This window comes from Diabrotica undecimpunctata, chromosome 4 (assembly GCF_040954645.1).
Source record: "Diabrotica undecimpunctata isolate CICGRU chromosome 4, icDiaUnde3, whole genome shotgun sequence".
In the NCBI taxonomy this organism is placed as follows: domain Eukaryota; kingdom Metazoa; phylum Arthropoda; class Insecta; order Coleoptera; family Chrysomelidae; genus Diabrotica; species Diabrotica undecimpunctata.
In genome coordinates this window covers 63,438,796-63,458,328 of record NC_092806.1, presented here as the reverse complement: position 1 = coordinate 63,458,328, position 19,533 = coordinate 63,438,796, and the positions used below count along the sequence as shown (strand labels likewise).

Genomic DNA, 19,533 nt, shown 5'->3' with positions numbered 1-19,533 from the left:
GTTAATGTTATACTTTCTAGTTGTTTCTTTTTAAACGTTAATTTGACAACGACTAAGAAATAAAGAATTTGGAATTTTTACGTCAATATAGAGAACATTTTATAATTTACTAGTTATTTTTATCAGAACATATTAAAAAATAAATAAATACTTTTGACTAATATTTGTTAATATTATTTTATATTATTAGTTCTATTGTAAAGCTTAAAATATACTGTGACGTATAGCAGACATTCCTGAACGCCACTGACCTTCCAAGTATGAAAAAAATTTCAAATGTTTCCCCTTAAGTACAAGAAGAGAAAATACTCGCTCAGGTACCGACCGCCACACGAGTCGATCGGCGTCATAACCGTTGCCAACTTGCGCTCCACTGTTTCAGCTGGTTTTCAGGGTTTCAGTTTCAGTTTTCAGCGCTTCGAACAACCGCAGCGCCATCTACACATATAAAACTTGGGTCCGATCTCTCTCCTTGCTCCACTTCTGGTTAGTTCTTACTAGAAGGCAAGTTAGCAGTTTAACTAACACAATGGTAAGTAGATCGCATGTGACCGGACATTTTGTGAGAGTCTTTTAACTTAACACCTGCTAAAATGGAGTCGAATTTACCGAAAATTACTCTTGGTGAACCTGCTTATGTTAAGGCTTTTAAATACTGGAAGCAGAAGATTTACAAATCGAAAATAGTATTGCCTTTGATTTTATAAATATTAATACTTTCATATAAACATAAATTCTTATTTCAGATTTTTTTACTTTTTTGAAAGGATATTTTCGATTTTCTACATTAGGTATTTGGATTGCAATTTTTTGGAATGCAAATGTTATATGTTGTGAAGTGTCCCAGGGTTTTTATATGTGCTTTTTGTGATCGATAGTGCTGGACGATGTAGTTAAAAATTGTGAAAATTTACCAAAAAACAGTGCAACGAGTGCATGGAAAAGAACAAACTCCTGATAAGTACCTAAGTAATCGTTGAATTTATTGTTTAATTAGTTTTACTCAAAACCTAGAAAAATGATACTCTAAACTTGATCGTAGATATTTTTAGAAAGCTAACACGTGAAGTTTGAATTTCCAAAAATAGTAAGCATTATTTTTATCATCTAACTAAATTTTGTTTTTGACCACTTATCCTGTGATGAGATCGAGTTCATGTTATGTATTTTTTATGTCTTTTTTAATCCAACAGTAGTATTTTCCAAAAACTTATTTAAATTTATAACATTCTCATTTGTTTACAAAACTCTGATATTATGAAATGTATTTTTTGGTTATATATGCTTACGTATCCATATTATAATTTTCATCTTTTTAGCTTAGCAAACCTTAAATGTGCGTGATTCTCTTCTTTTCCGTTACTATTTTTTAAATAGTTCTTGTAACAAAAATTGGGAAACATTGTTTAACTATTATTATTTTCTTCGCAATTTATCTGCTTCAGTTTGGTTTCACTTTTTTAATAATTTTATTCCATTTTTAACTTGCTAGCACGTGGTTTTTAAATCTATATGTCTTTGTTTTATAAATCAATTTAAAGTTGATGACATAATTTACTCAGTTCACTAAAGCTTTCTTATCTTTTACAATGTTTCTTATCAAAAAGTTATTGGAGAATGTAAAGTATTGAATACTAGCTTAAAAGATATATGGCGACCTTAAATATACTGTTGAATACATCTGTATAATTCAACCCCTTCCATATATCTTTCCAGTAATAATTACAGTCTTAAATATTTTTAATCGGTAATATAATATCAATATTAATATACAATTAATTATTGGGGTTTGGTGTTTTCATTAATTATTTATGTCAATCTATCTTGGACTATTTTAGTCATAGTTTATAATATCTTCGGTGTGTCTAAGATAATGCTTTTTGTCAATGCTTATTATCCATATATCGCCACCATTCTAGTAGCTCTGTTGCTGCAACCTTGATATCTTTGGTTAGTGATGATGATATCATTACTATAAATCTAGATTCAAGCCATGGAGCTCTAACTTCCCTTAAGGGAAAAAATTCAGTAATCTCTTGTACTAAATGTCTAGGGTATTAAAAAATGTACTTATCTTGTACTCTTTTTATGTTATCGAGCCATAGGTGACTTGGTATGCTGGAGTATCTTCCACCAATTTTCTAACGCATATGGACGTCACGGGCAATATGGTCTTGTAAATTGTTCTTTTCATTTTTCTATGATGATATGAAATATCTTAGGTTATGCTTGGTTGCTCCATTCACAATTTGAACTGGATAAGTCTCTTTTTACACTTCTACATTTACCTGTTTTTTTGAATTTTTAATGATAGTAGGAACTTTGTACTAACTTGCACTAATACTTTATCATACTCCAAATAAATTCAAAAACTAATAAAAGGGAAATTCTTAGTGGTTGGCTGTGTACCATAGTTTAAACATTTAAAAAATTCAAAAGGTCTTTTCAATATTCTTCTTTTTTCAGTTCTTGTCTTTTAGTTGAGTCCTGAGTCCTTTAGTTTTAAAAAATGTTCAACCTCGCTTCTGACACTATAAATTTAAAGATCTCGACGAATATTTCATGTTTTAGAGTGGAATACTTACGTTCACTTTTGTTGTAATGTCTAGTTGTATGGCAATACTCGTATTGCATTGTGTATTTTATTAAAGCAGGGCATCCTTCTATATTTGGATTGTAGTTTTTTTATCTTAATGTGGTTTTTTGCCTTTTTCAAATTACAAGGATATTTCACAATATTTTTGTTTTATTACTAATGTTCACATTCTTCAATTGTTTATTAATATACCATCATTTTTGTAATTTTAATCCTACTTTTACTTCCTAGGTAGGTCCAGGATTTAGTTAAACTTTGATCATTTCCATTTTGCACACACTATTAAGAGGTTCCGACCTTTTAAGATACTCCACCATGCCCTTATGCACGTGGCGGTCATACAAAAGTAAGCGAGGTCCTGGATTATCAAGCTGAACGGCCCTGGGCCAGATCCCGGTACACAGCAGAAATTTTTTAATTTCTGAGTTAAATAAGCCATCATCCTGTTTCGGAGGGCAAGTAAAGCCGTACGTCTCGGCTACGGAAGTAATCGTTAACATTAAAAACTGAGCCAGAAGGTTACTCGAATGGAAGATGTACAATATGCCAATTGGCTACACTAGGATCGGTTATATCAACAAACGACTTCCGAAAACAAAATCTCTTTATTTTCTCCATAAGATTTTCTCTGGGGAATATATAGAAAACCTATAAGTATTTAACCAAGATTCCGTCTTCTATTTTCATAAGACGGCGAATCTTGTTGCCTTTACCCTTTCGCATGTAGTGTAACCAAAGACCTGTCACCCTTTTGCATGTACAAAGACCAAAAAACCTTTGAAAATTGCATTTGTCTGGTAAAATTTTCTAATTGATTATATAACAAAGTAAAAATTTGATTTTATTTGGAAATACGATAAATACCTAGGCATACATTTTTTAACTACAATTTGAAGATAGGCCAAAATTTATTTTCAATTCTACTGCAGTGTTTTTGGCTCAAGAGTTATTTATAGAATCACAAAAATAGATCTACACTATTAAAAGCTAGCACAATGATCAAAAATAATGCCTTGCCTCGATTTTAAAATACCGTGAATTTTAAAAGTCAAAGAAACTAGTTCATTTGCCAGTAGGAATATCAAATTTTTTTCCTCTATAATATTTTATTTTATTCTTTCATTTTTACTTTGATTTCGACAACAATTCTTCATGATTAAAGATAAAAAAAACTAAGAATAGTAAAAGTATAATATAAAAATATGTCTATTTCGTAAACATCAGTAGAGATTTTTCCGATAAAAAAATCAAAAGAATATTCCTAATATTTGTTTAGTTTATGACAAAGTGACAATGTGTTTGATTTTGTTTTCCAATTTTTAAATAATTGAGATTAAGTATATATATTTTGACTTTTTGGGGAGCAACGTTGGTTATATTAAACATTGTTTCTCCAAATGTAATTATTTATTTATTCTCTATCTAGTTTATATGCAGACGTCACGCATAAGAAGCATTAAAAAACTGATACTGTAAACATATATGCAATTGCAGTTCGTTGCAGCTTTTAAGTCTTCTTGTTATGTTATATTTCTTGGGAGATGGACTGTCAACTGCCCCTTCATCCTTTCAGCGGCCTTACTTGCGTGTTCTTTCCTACTGGCTTTCCCTCTAGTACAAGTATTGGTAGTACGGTTTACTACATTGGTCTTACGTAAGTAAATATATTATTGACGTTTCTGTCTACTTCATCTAAAACATCTCAGGCATCTCACATTGTATTCTTATATCTTCGTTTCTTCTAGTTTTAGCTCCTATGCTTTTTAACATATTCTTTTCGGCTACTCTAATCAAACTTTTGTTTTAATTAGTGTCTTTTTTTCTACTCGATATATATATATATATATATATATATATATATATATATATATATATATATATATAATAGGGTTAATACAAGTCTTGTATAATATCTTATCTTTACTATTTATTCGGATGTATTGGTTGTTTAAAATTGTCTTTCTGATACCTGACAGCTACTATTTTGTTGATAATAATACTTTTGAATATTAAATTAAAAAGAAATGGATTTGGGCTGTTTCCTTGTCTAATTCGTCGTAATGTATTTATATTCTTAGTTGTTTGCATATCTACTTTATTTTTGTAATGTTATTTATATTTAAGCCATGTTTTTTTTATACTGGTTTTATCTCTTTTAATATATCTATTAAATGGTGGAATGGTACTCTGCCGAATATCCGAATGTCTTGGTTCAATTTACGAAGCTCGTATATGCATATTTTACAATTATTATAATCTCTTTTTTAAATAACAAAATACGAAGTCAAAATGACAATTTTAGAAACAAAAAACAACAAATCCCTTGGCGATGACGCAGTAGAGATCGAGGCGATCAAACTAGGTGGAAATAAAATTATCCCGGCTATGCTTAACTTTTCACCGAATGCATCTACCAAGGGTAAAGGACTTCTCAGTGAAATAGTGCAGTCATTGCTTTATTACACAAGAAAAAAAAACATAACAAATCAAAAAAACTACCGTCCTATCAGTTTGCTATCAAATATTATATAAACTTTTTACAGAAATTATCCAAAAAGACTGGAGGGTATGTAAGACTTCTATTAGCCTAAAAAACAACCTGTATTTAGATCGTCATATAGCACCAAAGTTTACAGAATACAACAAACCATTGGCACTGATATTCTTGGACTACAAAAAAGCATTCGATATCATAAGTCAGCAGAAAATGTTCAAAGCGTTGACAGAATGCCGATTAGACCATCGCTCCACTAACATAATTAAATATATTTACCAAAATGATACAGCTAGCGTAAGACTATCTAAACAAGACACAAATAAATTCTTTGTTCAGTGAGCTATTCACGATGCTTTTAGAAGATATTTGTAAGAACACGGATCTGATCGAGTACGTTATCAACATAAATGGAGAAAAGCTTAGCCATTTGAGATTTGTAGATGACATTGTTCTTATCGCAGATCGTATGAACGATGCAATAATATTGTTGAAAAAAAACATTATATAAAGCTTCCTTGGAGGTCGGACTAAAGATTAAAATAAACAAGACGCAAATAATGACTAATCTGGTGCTAAATCGAAATACTGCAATTGATGGAAGGGACATTGAGCATACTGCATCGTATAAGTACTTAGGACATAAAATTCGGTTAGGCAGAGATAACCAGACATGTGAGCTCCCACATCGCATAGAGTTAGCCTGGGCAGCGTTTGATAAATTAAACTATGTATTTAAATCAGACGCACCCATACGCATTAAAAGGAAAATATTTGACCAGTATGTGGTACCTGTTTTCACTTATGGAGCGGAAACATTAGCACTCACAAATAAGGTAGTAAACAAGATTCGCGCGACTCAGGGCTATAGAGCGCCAGATATTGGATGTCTCTTAAAAGAAGACATACGTCGTAGAAAAAAAACAATCAGGACACGTCGCCAGATTATCAGACAAACGATGGACAAACCGTATTGTCGCTTAGAGGCAAGACAAGAAGCACTACGGAGCAGAGGATGTTCGCTAACCAGATGAACCGAAAATCTGAAGCATATTAGCAATAACTGGATGTAAGCCGCACCAGACAGAGACAGATAGAAAGAGCCGAGGGAAACCTATGGCCAGCAGTTGACACGTACAGGTTGATAATGATTATGATTATAATCTCTTTGAGGGTGATGTACGTTTAAAGAAAATATAACAGCGCTACAAATTCTTTCAATACTTCAAGTTGTAATAATTGGTACTTATTTATGTTAACAAATTCTATCTAGTTATTGTCTATGATCTAGTCCAATATTATTTTTTTTTAAGATCATCAATATTTTTAATTTTATCCCTTTGTAGGACCACTTTTCCTAATTTTATTTCTATATATTGTTCAATATTATTCATGTGACCTCGTCCTCTAGAAGATCTTTCTTGACTTTGCTTTCATAGACCATTTAAGCACTCGACAGCAATCTTAAAATGTAAGGTACCATAACCACTGTAACCATATTGTGTTAGATCACAGCAGATCCAAACTTCCTCTAATATATTAATTTTTAATTTGGTCCCTCCAAACATCATGCTCGTATCCCTTTGTGGGACAATTTTTTCTAATAACTGTTCTTTGTATGTGTCTGTATTGAAACATATTAACGCTAATCTCCTACACATATATGACCTCGTCCTCTACGAGGTCCCCTGTCTGTATTGACATTCCTCTCCTATTCCTTTCAGGAACTCGATATACCGCAACAAATCTTATTGGGCGATTTTAATTTTATAGTTTAACGACCTTAACCATTTGAATCTATTTTTCACCACACATATTTCACAACCACCATGTATGGCATTGAATCCCACACAGCATTCAATGCCATACATTATACCTGGTTTTATGAAAATCTTTTGTCGTAATAACACCATTTTTCTTCAATTGCAGTTTTCCTTCTGGTCCAATTCTATTTTACACCTTTATTTATTACTGATCCCAAACACCTGCAGCTAATATGTCCCAAAAATAATTTTATTCCTCACAGTAACCATATTATTTGGAATAGTAATTATATCTTCCAATAAAGAAGATCTCGGATACTAAGTTAAATTTTCTTCTACACCTTTAGTCTTCGCTCTAATTACCTTTCATTATTTTCTATCAAAGTCACATTACCAGCTTAGATCATCAAAATTTTCTTTTCTATTATTCTTCCTAATTTCATCATCATCAGTGGCATTAAAGCTCGTTATGAGCCAAAGCCTTCTTCAGAACAATCTTCCGTTCGCCCTATATCTGGCAATTCTTCTCCATGCTTTAACTCCGATGAATTTTAGATCATCCTCTATGTTATCTTGATACGTAACTTTTGGTCTTCCTCTGGCTCGTCTTCCCACTGGTCCTCTTCGGTCGAAAATTTTTTTGATCGTTGCATCTTCATCTCGCCTAATTACATGTCTTATCCATCGAAGGCGTACTAATTTAATACATTTTACAACGTCAGGTTCCCCAAAACTTCTGTATAACTCAAAGTTGTAGCGCCTACGCCACAAACCCTGTTCTAGGACTCCCCTATATATTTTCCTTAGAATTTTTCTCTCGAAACGTTTAAGCATTTCTTGGTCGTTCTGTATAAGTGACCTCGTTTCTGACCCGTATGTTAACACTGGCCTTATTAGTGTTTTATATATGGTAACTTTAATTTTTTTGGGTAGTTTTGGGGCCATCTGTTTCCTCCAGCCATAATAGCACTAATTGGCAAGCACTATTTTTCTTTTAATTTCTTCGCTGACATTATTGTCTTTGGTCAGCAGCGAGCTCAGGTAGACGAAGATGTCCACATCTTCCAGTTCCAGATCATCAATTAATCTAGGTATCTGGTTGCCTGATCTAGTACAATACATATACTTGGTTTTTTGTGCGTTTATTTTTAATTCCATTTTCAGTGCAGACGCCCTTAGTGATCGAAATGCTTTGATCAGAGATTGTGGACCTAGCAATAATGTCTATTGTTGACGGTCGTATGCCACTTTTAAATCCACGAATATGTGGTGGGTGTCGACTCCGAACTTAAGCGTTTTCTCAAGAATCTGCCTGACTGTGAAGATTTGATCCGTTGTTAATTTATTGGGTCGGAAACCGCACTGGTACTTCCCAACTATTTTTTCAGCATAGCGGATCAATATTCTGTACAATACGTTGGACAATACTATATATGTCACGTAAAGTAGGGTGATGCTTCTATAATTATCACTCAACATCATATCTCCCTTTTTGTGAAGAGGGTGCATTACACCTAATTTCCAGTTCGCGGGCGTTTCCTTCCGTTGCTAGATTTCGGTTACTAATTTATGCATGTGTTTAAAAAGGATGTCACCACCATTTTTAAAGAGTTGGGCAAGAAGATTGTCCAAACCAGGGGCTTTGTTATTTTTCAGTTTTGAAATGGCTTCTCTAATTTCTTCTTCGATGGGGGGCGGCTCTTGAGCGGTTTCATCCATTTCAGGCAAAGTAATTTCTATTTGGTCTTCTTCACGACAGTTGCTAAGCAGTTCTTCACAATGATTGGACCATCTCTGTCTTTACATGCTGTTATTCTGGGTTTGAATTCTTTTCTGCAGCTGTTTATCTTCTGGTAGAATTTTCACGAGTCTTTTCTATTGTAGTGGTTAACAATCTCGTTTAGAGCGTTTTCGTATGGCTCTTTCTTTTTCCATCTAAACGTCCTTTTTTCTTCTCGTCTAAGATTTTTACAGTCTTCCAGGTTTGATCTCGTTCTGCGCTTCTGAAGTCTCTTATATGATTCATTTTTCTGTTGGTACATGGATCTACATTCTTCGTCAAACCAATCTTCGTTTCCTACTCAATCCTACTCATACTTCGTTTCCAATTTTTCCTACTTTACTACCCTATTATCTAATTGACATTATGAAGCGGTAATAGATATTGGCTTGACAATAAGCCTACAGTAGTAGTATCAGTGATTCCTACATCTCTAGCACCAGTTCTTACGGGAAAGGTTTTTATAATAAAATCACTATTTTGATGAAACACTTACTAGAGGTTATTAAACAAATTATTTAATATATATGTTTATGTTTGTCTATTTGAAGTAAGAAATTCATGGTTTAAAAATCGACTTAATGAAAAACAAGTAAGCCATCAGCATTAGGAATTCACTAAAATCATGTTTATACATTTTCATACTTATTTGATTTAGAAAATAGCTAAATTATGCTGAAAATTATTTTTAGAAAGCTAATAATGTTTACGAAAAATAACACGTGTTCGAACAGTAAATTTTCACAATTTTCCACTTCGTCCATGTGAGACATAATCGTTCTCATATTTTTTTTTATGTTTTTACTAAATGTGGTGTCCTGTTATGCCAAATAAACATGTGTATTTTTATGTGTCGTCTCTTTTTTTATATGTCTATATGTTGTGCTCACCTACTTACACTTACATAATACACATACGAAATATCAAAAACTAACTAAACTAAATTCAAGTTAATATTTTTTCGTAAAAATACGTAAACATACGTTTTATTCAGTTGCTTTATCATATTTTAGTTCGTTTTTGAAAAGCATGTTTTAGTTTAGGAAATCCATACATATTTGGTGTCTTAATATCGGTTAAAGTGTTAAATGCATAAATTAAGCTATAAAAATGATGCTAAGATGTTCAGGGCTATTTACAATTAATTAGTATTATTTATTTTTAGAGTCTATAGGAAAATAATAACTTTCTTTTTAATAACTAGGCCCCAAATATTACTACATAGTGCAGTAAAATTATTTCACTTAAGTTATTTTTGACATAAACGTAAATCCAAACGCAAAAAAATGTCATGGTGAGAGAACGCATTAGACATGCTCACCGATCAATTCAATACAACGTTTAGCCGCTTGTATACTAATAATTTTCTTACCAAACAATTTTTCTTGATAAATAAAATCGTTATTTCGTGACAATATTTACACCTTTACTTAAATAATAAATCGAGTTCAAAAACATCAGCAGTTAAAGCAGTTAAAATGTTACATTAAATATTTAATAAAATGGAAAAAATATGTCCGTCTCTATCATTTAGTATCAAAGCACAATGTTTACTTAATTGTAAGATAAAAATATTGATTACTTAAGTGAGAGGTGTAATTATACTATAGTATATGTGTAACTATACTCTACTATCTTGTATATTAACAATATACAAGAGCTTTTACCTTCATTCTAAAGTGAAAATAAAAATAAAGAAAAAATAATGTTACCTTCAGGTCACCATGAGAAATCTACAATGTAGGTAAACTAATAAAAAGAGAGTTGTTTAAGTTTTAAATTATAATAATTCTGAGTAAAAGGAGAAATAAAAATAGGTAAAAAGTGCATAATATTTTATATCGAATTAAATTTTAATTAATTTAATGTATCATATAATAAAAAAAGTTCTTTTAATACTTTTTTATAAAATTTAAAAGAAAAAATCCCAGTGGTTGGCTGTATACCGTAGTTAAAAAAAAACTAAAAACATGAAATAATTTGAAATATGTGGTTAGCCGTAAATTTAACGTAACGTAAAATTATACCATTTTGTTTTCATTTTTAAGTAGTGATACTTATTTGCGGGTTTTCACTGATGATCATCTCATAGTATCGAAACCGTTGTGACAATTAATAGATCTATTAATGGATCCAATAATTACATCCATTTTGGATAATTTTATAATTTTAATAAAAATTGTATACCATTTTAAAAAGAAAGGTTTTTTTTTACTTTTTTTAAACTTTCCTAAGATCTGCTTACTACAGCATGACTCATATTTTATAGTAGTTGTGTAATAGTAGTTCTTATAGTTCATATATAGGAAAATATTGTGACCATATTTAAAAATAAAGGCTGTTCCTTTGCTGGACATCTCTGCAAATTTCTCTTTTTTCTATTTCCAATGAAAGATTATATTGAAAAAACTATAGTTTCAGCATACTCAAAAACAAATGTATCCATTGATATTTTGTACCGAGAGTGGGATTATATTATTTCCTTTTTCCCAGAAATGTTCTTGTATCATATGGCGTATGGCACGTTGTCCCATCTTTACCCCTACGTGACAGGTTAATCTATTTCATTATCTTTTATTCAAACGTCCTTCTATTTATATTGCTTATAAATGAGGAATTCCTTAAGATTGAAGAAAGGAAACAACAAAACACCACAAGCAATCCAGAAAAACTTACCAGAAGTGACTCAAAGATAGATGACAACAATACCATTTGTAAGGGACTTCAGAAAAATTAAAAAATAATAGGAAACAAGTGCATCATCTCAAAAAAATTTAAAACAACCAACACATTGAGATCAATCCTGTTTAAAACGAAACCAAACAACACATAAGAAAGATTAAAAAACTACATCTACAAAATACTCTGTATATGCAACAATTTCTACGTGATAGAAACCTCAAGACCACTAAGTATCAGGGTAAACGAGCATGAAACATACATCAAGAACAGAGACTTCGACAGAGCTCAGATATGCAAACATTCCTGAAAGAACGAGCACAGAGCATAATGGGAAGATGCATCAATAATTAGGAAAGAAATAGACATAAAAAAAGTCGAAGAAGCAGGTCTCATTCTTCTTAACGAAAAAAAAAATGTGTATCAAACTCATCAGCAGAATGTAGCAGGCTTTGTTTGCCAATACCAAAAAAAAAGAAGTCAAGAACAAGAACATGCCATCAATAGTGGAGTAATAGGAAGCGAAGACATCGGTTACACAATACATATGCAACACACAATACATCACCATATAATCTATGTTATACAACCATGGCTATAATACTTACCACACAAACATAATATACTACAAAAAAACAAGCAAAAACAGTCAGAATTTGATATTCCGTAGGGTAAAAACACCACCTTCAAAAATTTCTTCAACAATAAGTATACTGTTGCCTATAAGATCAAGGCCAAGTACGTCAATTTTGATAACTATCAACAACTCGTTTGGTTATATAATTATGTGTCCCATAGTTTTTAAAAAGACTCTTTTTTGAGAACGATTTCCAGAGTTGAAATTGAAACGTCAAACTTCAGTTCGTTAAAAATGTAATTTTATTATCATCAATGATTGCTTAATCCCATATAAACATAATATTTAAATTATACATGTCACAAGAAAGCAGTTTCAGAACCTTTTTCACTTCGAGTGCTGCTAAATTTACTGGAGCTTTACTCCGAAAAATAAATGTTCATGGATGAATTTAATACTCGGACTGTTATGTGTAGGTAAACCGTATCAGTTCAAATAATGTTTAACTCAAAAAGTTTTTTCCAACATATTATTACGTCTAACCAAAACCAAGCGTCAATGTTTATGTCAAAAAAAAAAGTAAATTTTTAGAGGTTTAAGTTGAAATAGATCTACTGTTTCAGTATTGTAAATTAATACAACTTTTTAACGTAATCATTTAAAAATGATTCAAATTAATTTGTATATGCGAAACCAAATCTTCTGAGCTTTGCCAAACATATTTGGATGACACTTGCATAGTTTCATTCAAAAATTTTCGTCATTTATTTGATGTTTAGACAAAATTATTTTCAAGTTATTTGTATATTTATAGATTAAAAATGTATTTTCACGTTATTAAATATATCTGAAATTTTCTATTTTGTTTTTAATAGATCGATTTTAATATGCCTATTCGACAATGAATTACTTACAACATAAAAAGGAAGATATTGTTTATAAATAGTTATTGTTTTTAATTAAAATTACAATTAACTATCGCGAAATAAAAAAAAGTGCATTAAAAAAATATTGCAACAGAACTATATAATATTAAAAATTGACAAGTCTTATACTCTATTTCTTCTTGTAATAACACTACAACACTTTGATGTTCATGGTTATAAGATCTTCCTCTACATCGTCTATCCATCTTTTGGGAGACCTTACTCTTGTCCTATTTACTTGAGGTTTTCAGTTCTGGATTACTTTTAGAGCTCGATTATCTGGAATTCTTTCTAAGTGAAAAAGTCAGTTAGTCTTTGTGACTTTACAAATTAAACGATATTTATTCAGCTCTGAGTTCATTTTTATTCTCTACGAACCATCCCTACAATGGTGGTGCAAATATCTTTCTTAATATTTTGCGCTCAACTATTCTCAATTGATGTTCATCAGTAGCTGAAAGGGTCCAAGTTTCACATCTATATGTGACCACTGAGCTAATTATTGTTTTGTAGATTCTCTTATACTATATACTGAGAAAAAATCTAAGGTTTAACAGGAAGCATGAAACTACAAACATCCTTTCGATCAAGCGATCTACCAATAACGACATCTAAATGCTAGTTTTTTCCCTGAACACCAGGGAAGGTGTATCTGATTGTGAAAGACTCAAGGTACTCTTACTATCTGAACATAAATTAATATCCTTCTCTAACCAGTTAAAACCACCCGTTTTTGCTCAATGCACCTGAGAACGAAACCATCGGTGCATTATCAGTAGTATATAATTGTCCTGTAAGCATTTAAATAATCTTTTTCCTGGAGTTACACGTTTCACCTTAAATTTCTGAGGGCTATTTAACTAGCTAGACAAATTATTTTATATTTAATATCTCCCCATAGAACGAAGTATGAGTATAATAGCATCAAAAAGACTATGAGACATAAGCCAGCTAAATATAAACGCAAGTGATATTCAATAAACGTTTCAGTATAAAAAGCCCGCAAGTTATGTTATAAAATAAGATAGCAGATGACAAGAGCAGGGTAAATATGTTGTTTGTTAGTTATAATAGTTTAATAATATCTAAACAGATATTGTAAAAATCGAAACCTAAATTCTAAAAACTTACGTAGTTCTAAAAACAACAGGAACATGGGTATTTTGTTGCATGCATATTGATATTTCTCGGCGTAGATAAAAGCTAAAGAAATATGCTATAAATAATTAAGTATTAATTTTATACAAAAACTCGAATTAACTGTAGACAGGAAGAAAAAAACACAAAAGGGTAATATTTAAAGGATAATATGTCTTGAGCTGTAAGGAACTGTAAAAGAACTACTTCTTTCGATATTTCTAGCTTCTATATTAGATTTAATGAAAGAATATTAAACGACCCTAAATGCTTTGAAAACTTTTAAAAAAATATATTATTAATTGCGCAACACGAAAAAGAGTATTTGCAATTGATAACTGATAACGAAACTAATTTACAATTTATGGTAGATTTCATAACAGACATTTGAGAAAAACGATCATTTTAAAATACATCAAAAATAAAACAGATGATCTGTTTAGTTAGAATAGTGTCTGAATTATTATAGACATAACAAAATATTAAACAAAAAGTAGATTTGATTTACACTCTATAATCTACAGCTTAATATTATTAATAATAAAAGAATCACACGACTGCATTAAAATACAATATATCACACGGCCAATATAGGAAGAAATCTTTTTGAAAAATAAATAGATATAGGTAGTAAGGGGTTACAAAATCGTTTGAAAGTTTTTGTTTTTGACATCTCAATTTATTTTCTATTTAAACTATATGTAAATTGAAAATTGACCTCTTATCAACTAATAGTTTTAACAGTTATAAATACTTAAAAGTGTTTTAAAACATTAAAAGGAGAATGATGCTACTAGCACTGGTTACCTTTCTTCTACGCTATAAGGTCTAACGATCGCAGTTTTGCTCCTATGCTCTAGAAAGTCTAAAGAAACCCAAGGTGTGTGATCTGTATTAGGCATAATACTAAGCTAAACAGTTACAGTTGTTTTTAAAAAGGTCACTTAATAATTTTATTGATTATGTCTAAAATCACCGCTTCCGATTTTAATTTATGTTATGTTAAAGTTCTTTTATGTATCTAACAAGTGTCTGTGGGTTTTGGATAGGGTGTAGTATATAATGTAGAGCTTTTTTTTAAATCGAGGGCTTGCTTTAACATTTCTCGATGTGCAACACATGTTCGTTCACTAAATCTTTATTTCTATCTCTATTTCTACTTTTCACTAGTTTCTTATCATCGGAATTATTCTTGTAACTTATTTGCTTTTTTTGTTTGTTCCTGGTCTATGTTTGTCTCAACAGAAGAAAAAAGAATGTATGGCCATTCCAAATAGAGCCCAGTATCCGGGGAGAAAGCTAATGAAATATTGGTGTCATCTGATACCCAGAGCTATACACAAAAATTAGCAATAACGAATGGATGTGAAGATCCATCATCACGACAATGTCTCACATCTCTAGGAGGGGAGTTTGTGACGTTTCTGTGACTCTTTCTGATTTCCAGGACCTTCAATACAATAGTTGTTTGTTGCATCTGTTGTTTGTTTAGGATGTAACTACTTGCAAACTTCCATTTTGTCTACTGACTTTCTTAATAATATTTTCCATCATATTTCCTAAAAAACAGGAAAACGAGTACCATAAAGGCGAAGGATTTTCTGACTGAAAAATCTAAGTAGGAACGTGGTTCAACACAACAACCACAAATCTTTTCAGAGCAGCAGATTTCGCTAACATACGAAACGGATCACTACAAGAAAAAGAGTTATTTTTTCTACACACTCAATTATATTTCCAAGGACCAGATACGTAGAAATCTGTACATAGATAAATTACAGGAGCGTCTGTTAATATTTTAAAACATTTTATTATCAAACTCATAAAAATGCTATAGAATTAAAAAGTCTAATGATCAAAATGCCCATTTAGCAGTAAAATCTTTATGCTTTGTCGCCATTTTTGGACATATTAATTAATTCGCCTGTGATAATGTTTTTTGTATTATATGTTTGAAAGTTTTTATTAAATTGTCAAAACTATTAGGAGAAATAAATAAAAAAAGTTTCCATACATGGAGATTATTTTTTCTTTAAAAAAATACGTATTAAGACACCATATATATGTCAAATTCATCAAAATTTTTTCGCATCTAATAATGTCTTGTATTTTTCAGTCTGATCTAAGTGCCAGAGACGTCGAAAGTAAGTAAAAAAGTTATTTTTAATTCTCTAATTCATTTTGTATATGTGTTGAGCGTTCGACCGTTTGAATATTTTCATGAAACGCAATACTTGTGGCTAAAATTAAGTCGACAGCTTATAAGGCAACAGTTGCCAGGACTAGATCTAATTTTGTTTTGTGTAGTGGGAATAAAAGTCTTCTATAATTAGATCGCTATGAATTTATTTAATGAAACGTTTTCATAATTTGCGGAATACTGACCCACTTATTTTTGAAATGGGTAGTTTGACATTGGGGTTTAAACAACAGATTGAAAATTTTAATAAAACAGTTAAAATAGCATTTTTTTATAATTATTTTAGTATCGCAATAAATTTTACCATAATCAATCTTAAAATAAAATGTTAAGTGTTAATTACACTATGTTTTAATAAACTTTTTGTCATTTTCATTAGCATTTATTCCAATGATGTAATAGTCTTTTTCTTAAAAATGTAATAGTATTTTTATTTGTGTTGAATTACTTGCGACTGCACATATCTGTTTTTACTATACATTTAGTAAAGTTGAGTACTTCTCGATGAGTAGGTACTTTAACGAAATTCTATATACCTACTCATTAAAATCTGTATTTTAATCTTTTATCTCTTCAGTATATTATAAAAACTAACTTTTTGGTCTCGCTATTACCCTTGGTGATTACCTTTTTGGTGATGCAGATATCGTAAAAACCATCAAGATAAACCGCCTAAGATGAGTAGGCCACGTTATGGACATGAATGTAAGTGATCCTTATAAAATAATTATGCTAAATAGACTGAACGATGTGGAGGAAGATTTAAGGGAGATTGGATTAAGGGGTTTTGAAAAAGCGTTTGACAGAGTACGTCATGACAAGCTAAGAGACATTCTTGAAAGAAAGGACATGGATAATAAAGATCTGCGAATAATTCTCAATCTATATTGGAATCAGAAAGCTAACATCAAAATAGAAAATGAGATATCACAAGCAATAGAAATACGTAGTAGAGGAGTAAAGAGGAGAAAGCATCTGTCAGGAAACCCGTTTGCAAGCAAACGACGGAATCGTAATCAATGGAGAGGTTGTAAATAATATTCGATACGCAGACGACACTGTACTAGTTGCAAGAACAGTAGAAGAATTACAACGATTACTTACAAATATAAATATTGCCTGCAACAATTACGGCATAAGTATCAATATCAAAAAAACCAAGTATATGGTCTTCAGTAAGAACATAACACAACCAGCACATATTAGTATAAACGGCATTTAAATTGAAGAAATATCAAGTTACAAATACTTGGGGACTCCGATAAACGAAACTGAAGACCAAAACAATGAAACAAAAAGACGTATCGAAATTGCCACGGCCACCTTCATAAAGATGAGGAAATTCTTCTGCAACACAGATATAAGCATCCGTCTACGATTAAGAATGCTAAGGGGCTACGTATTTAACACGCTATTATATGGTGTAGAGGCCTGGACTCTCAAACAGAACAAAATAAAAGATATTGAAAGTTTCGAGTTGTGGTGCTACCGTCGAATGCTGAAGATAACTTGGGTTGAAAGAGTCATAAACTTTGAAGTAATGCGAAGGATAGGAAAAGACCCAGAAATTTTGTCAACGATTAAACGAAGAAAACTCGAATATTTGAGTCACCTTATCGTTGAAACTTATTTAGCTTCACTTTAATGGTATTTTGTTGATATTTAGATGACCATATTAGTGCCCCATATGTAATGATAGCCATATAGTCAATACATCTGCTCGGATTTCAAACCCCATGTTTTCCACATATGCCATATTATATGCCCAATGAGAAATCTGTTTTTTTTGTTAGTTATTACTACCAAATGGGCGTTCCATGTAAGCCACTTATCTAGAATTACTCCTAGTTATTTGAGCCTATTCGCTTCTTTGATAGTTGTCTCATACAGAGCGGGCATACAGTTGTTATCTAGGTTCTGTCTCCTTACGAAACTGACTGCTACTATTTTACTAGAATTGACACAGAGTTTTTTTCTGTCGCACCATCTAGTAAGGATGTTTAATGCTCTTTGGAGTGTGCGGGATAGAACATTACCATATTTTCCTCTTACCATAATAACTAGATCATCCGCATAGGTCTGCACTTCTACCCTCTGTGCTTCAAGGAGCGAAATCAAGTCATCCGCCAAGAGTGACCACAAGAAGGAACAAAGAACTCCCCTGTGTACACAGCTCTTAGCTGTTTTTGGCTAAAATTACCTCTTCTTAGAGATCTAGTAGAATCAGCCTATTTTTCAGCATTGGTTTGATTCAGTCACATACGGTAGTGTATATTTCTTTTGATGCTGCTGCATCATAAGGAGAATGTGGTAGTGCAATATTAAATGTGCTTTCTATGTCTAGAAAGGCGGTTAATGCAAGATGTAAACAGCACTGGACAAAGTAGTTCAGAAAATCAGTCACTCCATTAATATGGAGTGACTTATTTTCTGAACTACTGTGTCCAGTGCTGTTTCTGTTGATTTTCCTTTTTGGTATGCATACTGGTTTTCATTAAGAGAATGATTTCTTATTGATCACTCCTTATTATGTTGATTAAGAGTTTTTTCTATTGCGTTCAACAAAAGTGGCGTAAGACTGATCTGCTCATAGGATTTAGGTAAATCTAAATAGGCTACTAAAATCAACAAAGAAAACAACTTTACAAGACATATCTGCTTAATGGGTATATATACTTATAGAAGATGCAACTTATGGCAGAATAGGTAAAATTAGAAACTAAATAAGACGATATTCAAGAATGGCAGATCTTAAAACACCCAGTACACAAGTAGCCGATGAAGTGATTCGTAAAAGAGACATATTTTTATGGTCTGAGTGATTGGAAAAACAGGCTAGATATAAAAAAGTATTTATGCTTATGGTCTGAGGAATTAGGAAAAGCAGCAAAAGAGCAATAAATAACATATAAAATTAATTTAATAACGCTGCTGCAGATAACTTTGAAGCTTACAGACAATAAAGAAACTGTAAAAATTAATAACACGTAGATTCGTGAGACCGCTTTAAAATTCATATACAAAACAATGTCACAGAAAATAAAAGATTGCACACAAAGTATTTAATATACACAAAAACGAGAAAAATATCAGATAAATAGCATCGAAGAAAAATGTCACGTTAAAAGATTTATGAACAACTCTGGCCTCAAGAAGACATAGTGAACACACCTATAAAATTAAAGAAGGCAAGGGATTAGACAAAGTTGATACAGAAAAAAAATTAAAACAAACTACAAGTTTGTTTTACAAAAACAAGTTACAAATAATAAAAAAGCAACAGCGGTAATTACAATGAACGCGGAGTTGCGGAAATACGATGGTCTGGTCTCACGTTGAAATTACGCATCTACACCTATGTATTATATGTTGAAAAATAGA

General features: G+C 31.4%; 1 protein-coding gene across 2 annotated transcripts in view; it reads left to right on the top strand.

Moving 5' to 3' along the window:
- Positions 1–391: 391 nt before the first annotated feature.
- Mlc1 (Myosin light chain alkali) overlaps positions 392–19,533 on the top strand; it is a 30,712-nt gene continuing 11,570 nt past the window's right edge. Inside the window, exons 1-2 of one of the 2 annotated variants that reach the window (XM_072529607.1) lie at positions 392–532; positions 16,069–16,096. In XM_072529607.1, coding sequence (XP_072385708.1) covers positions 530–532; positions 16,069–16,096 — 31 coding nt within the window. In that variant the 5' untranslated portion in view covers positions 392–529. The remainder of the gene's footprint in view (positions 533–16,068; positions 16,097–19,533) is intronic. The other variant, XM_072529606.1, reaches the window with a different exon arrangement.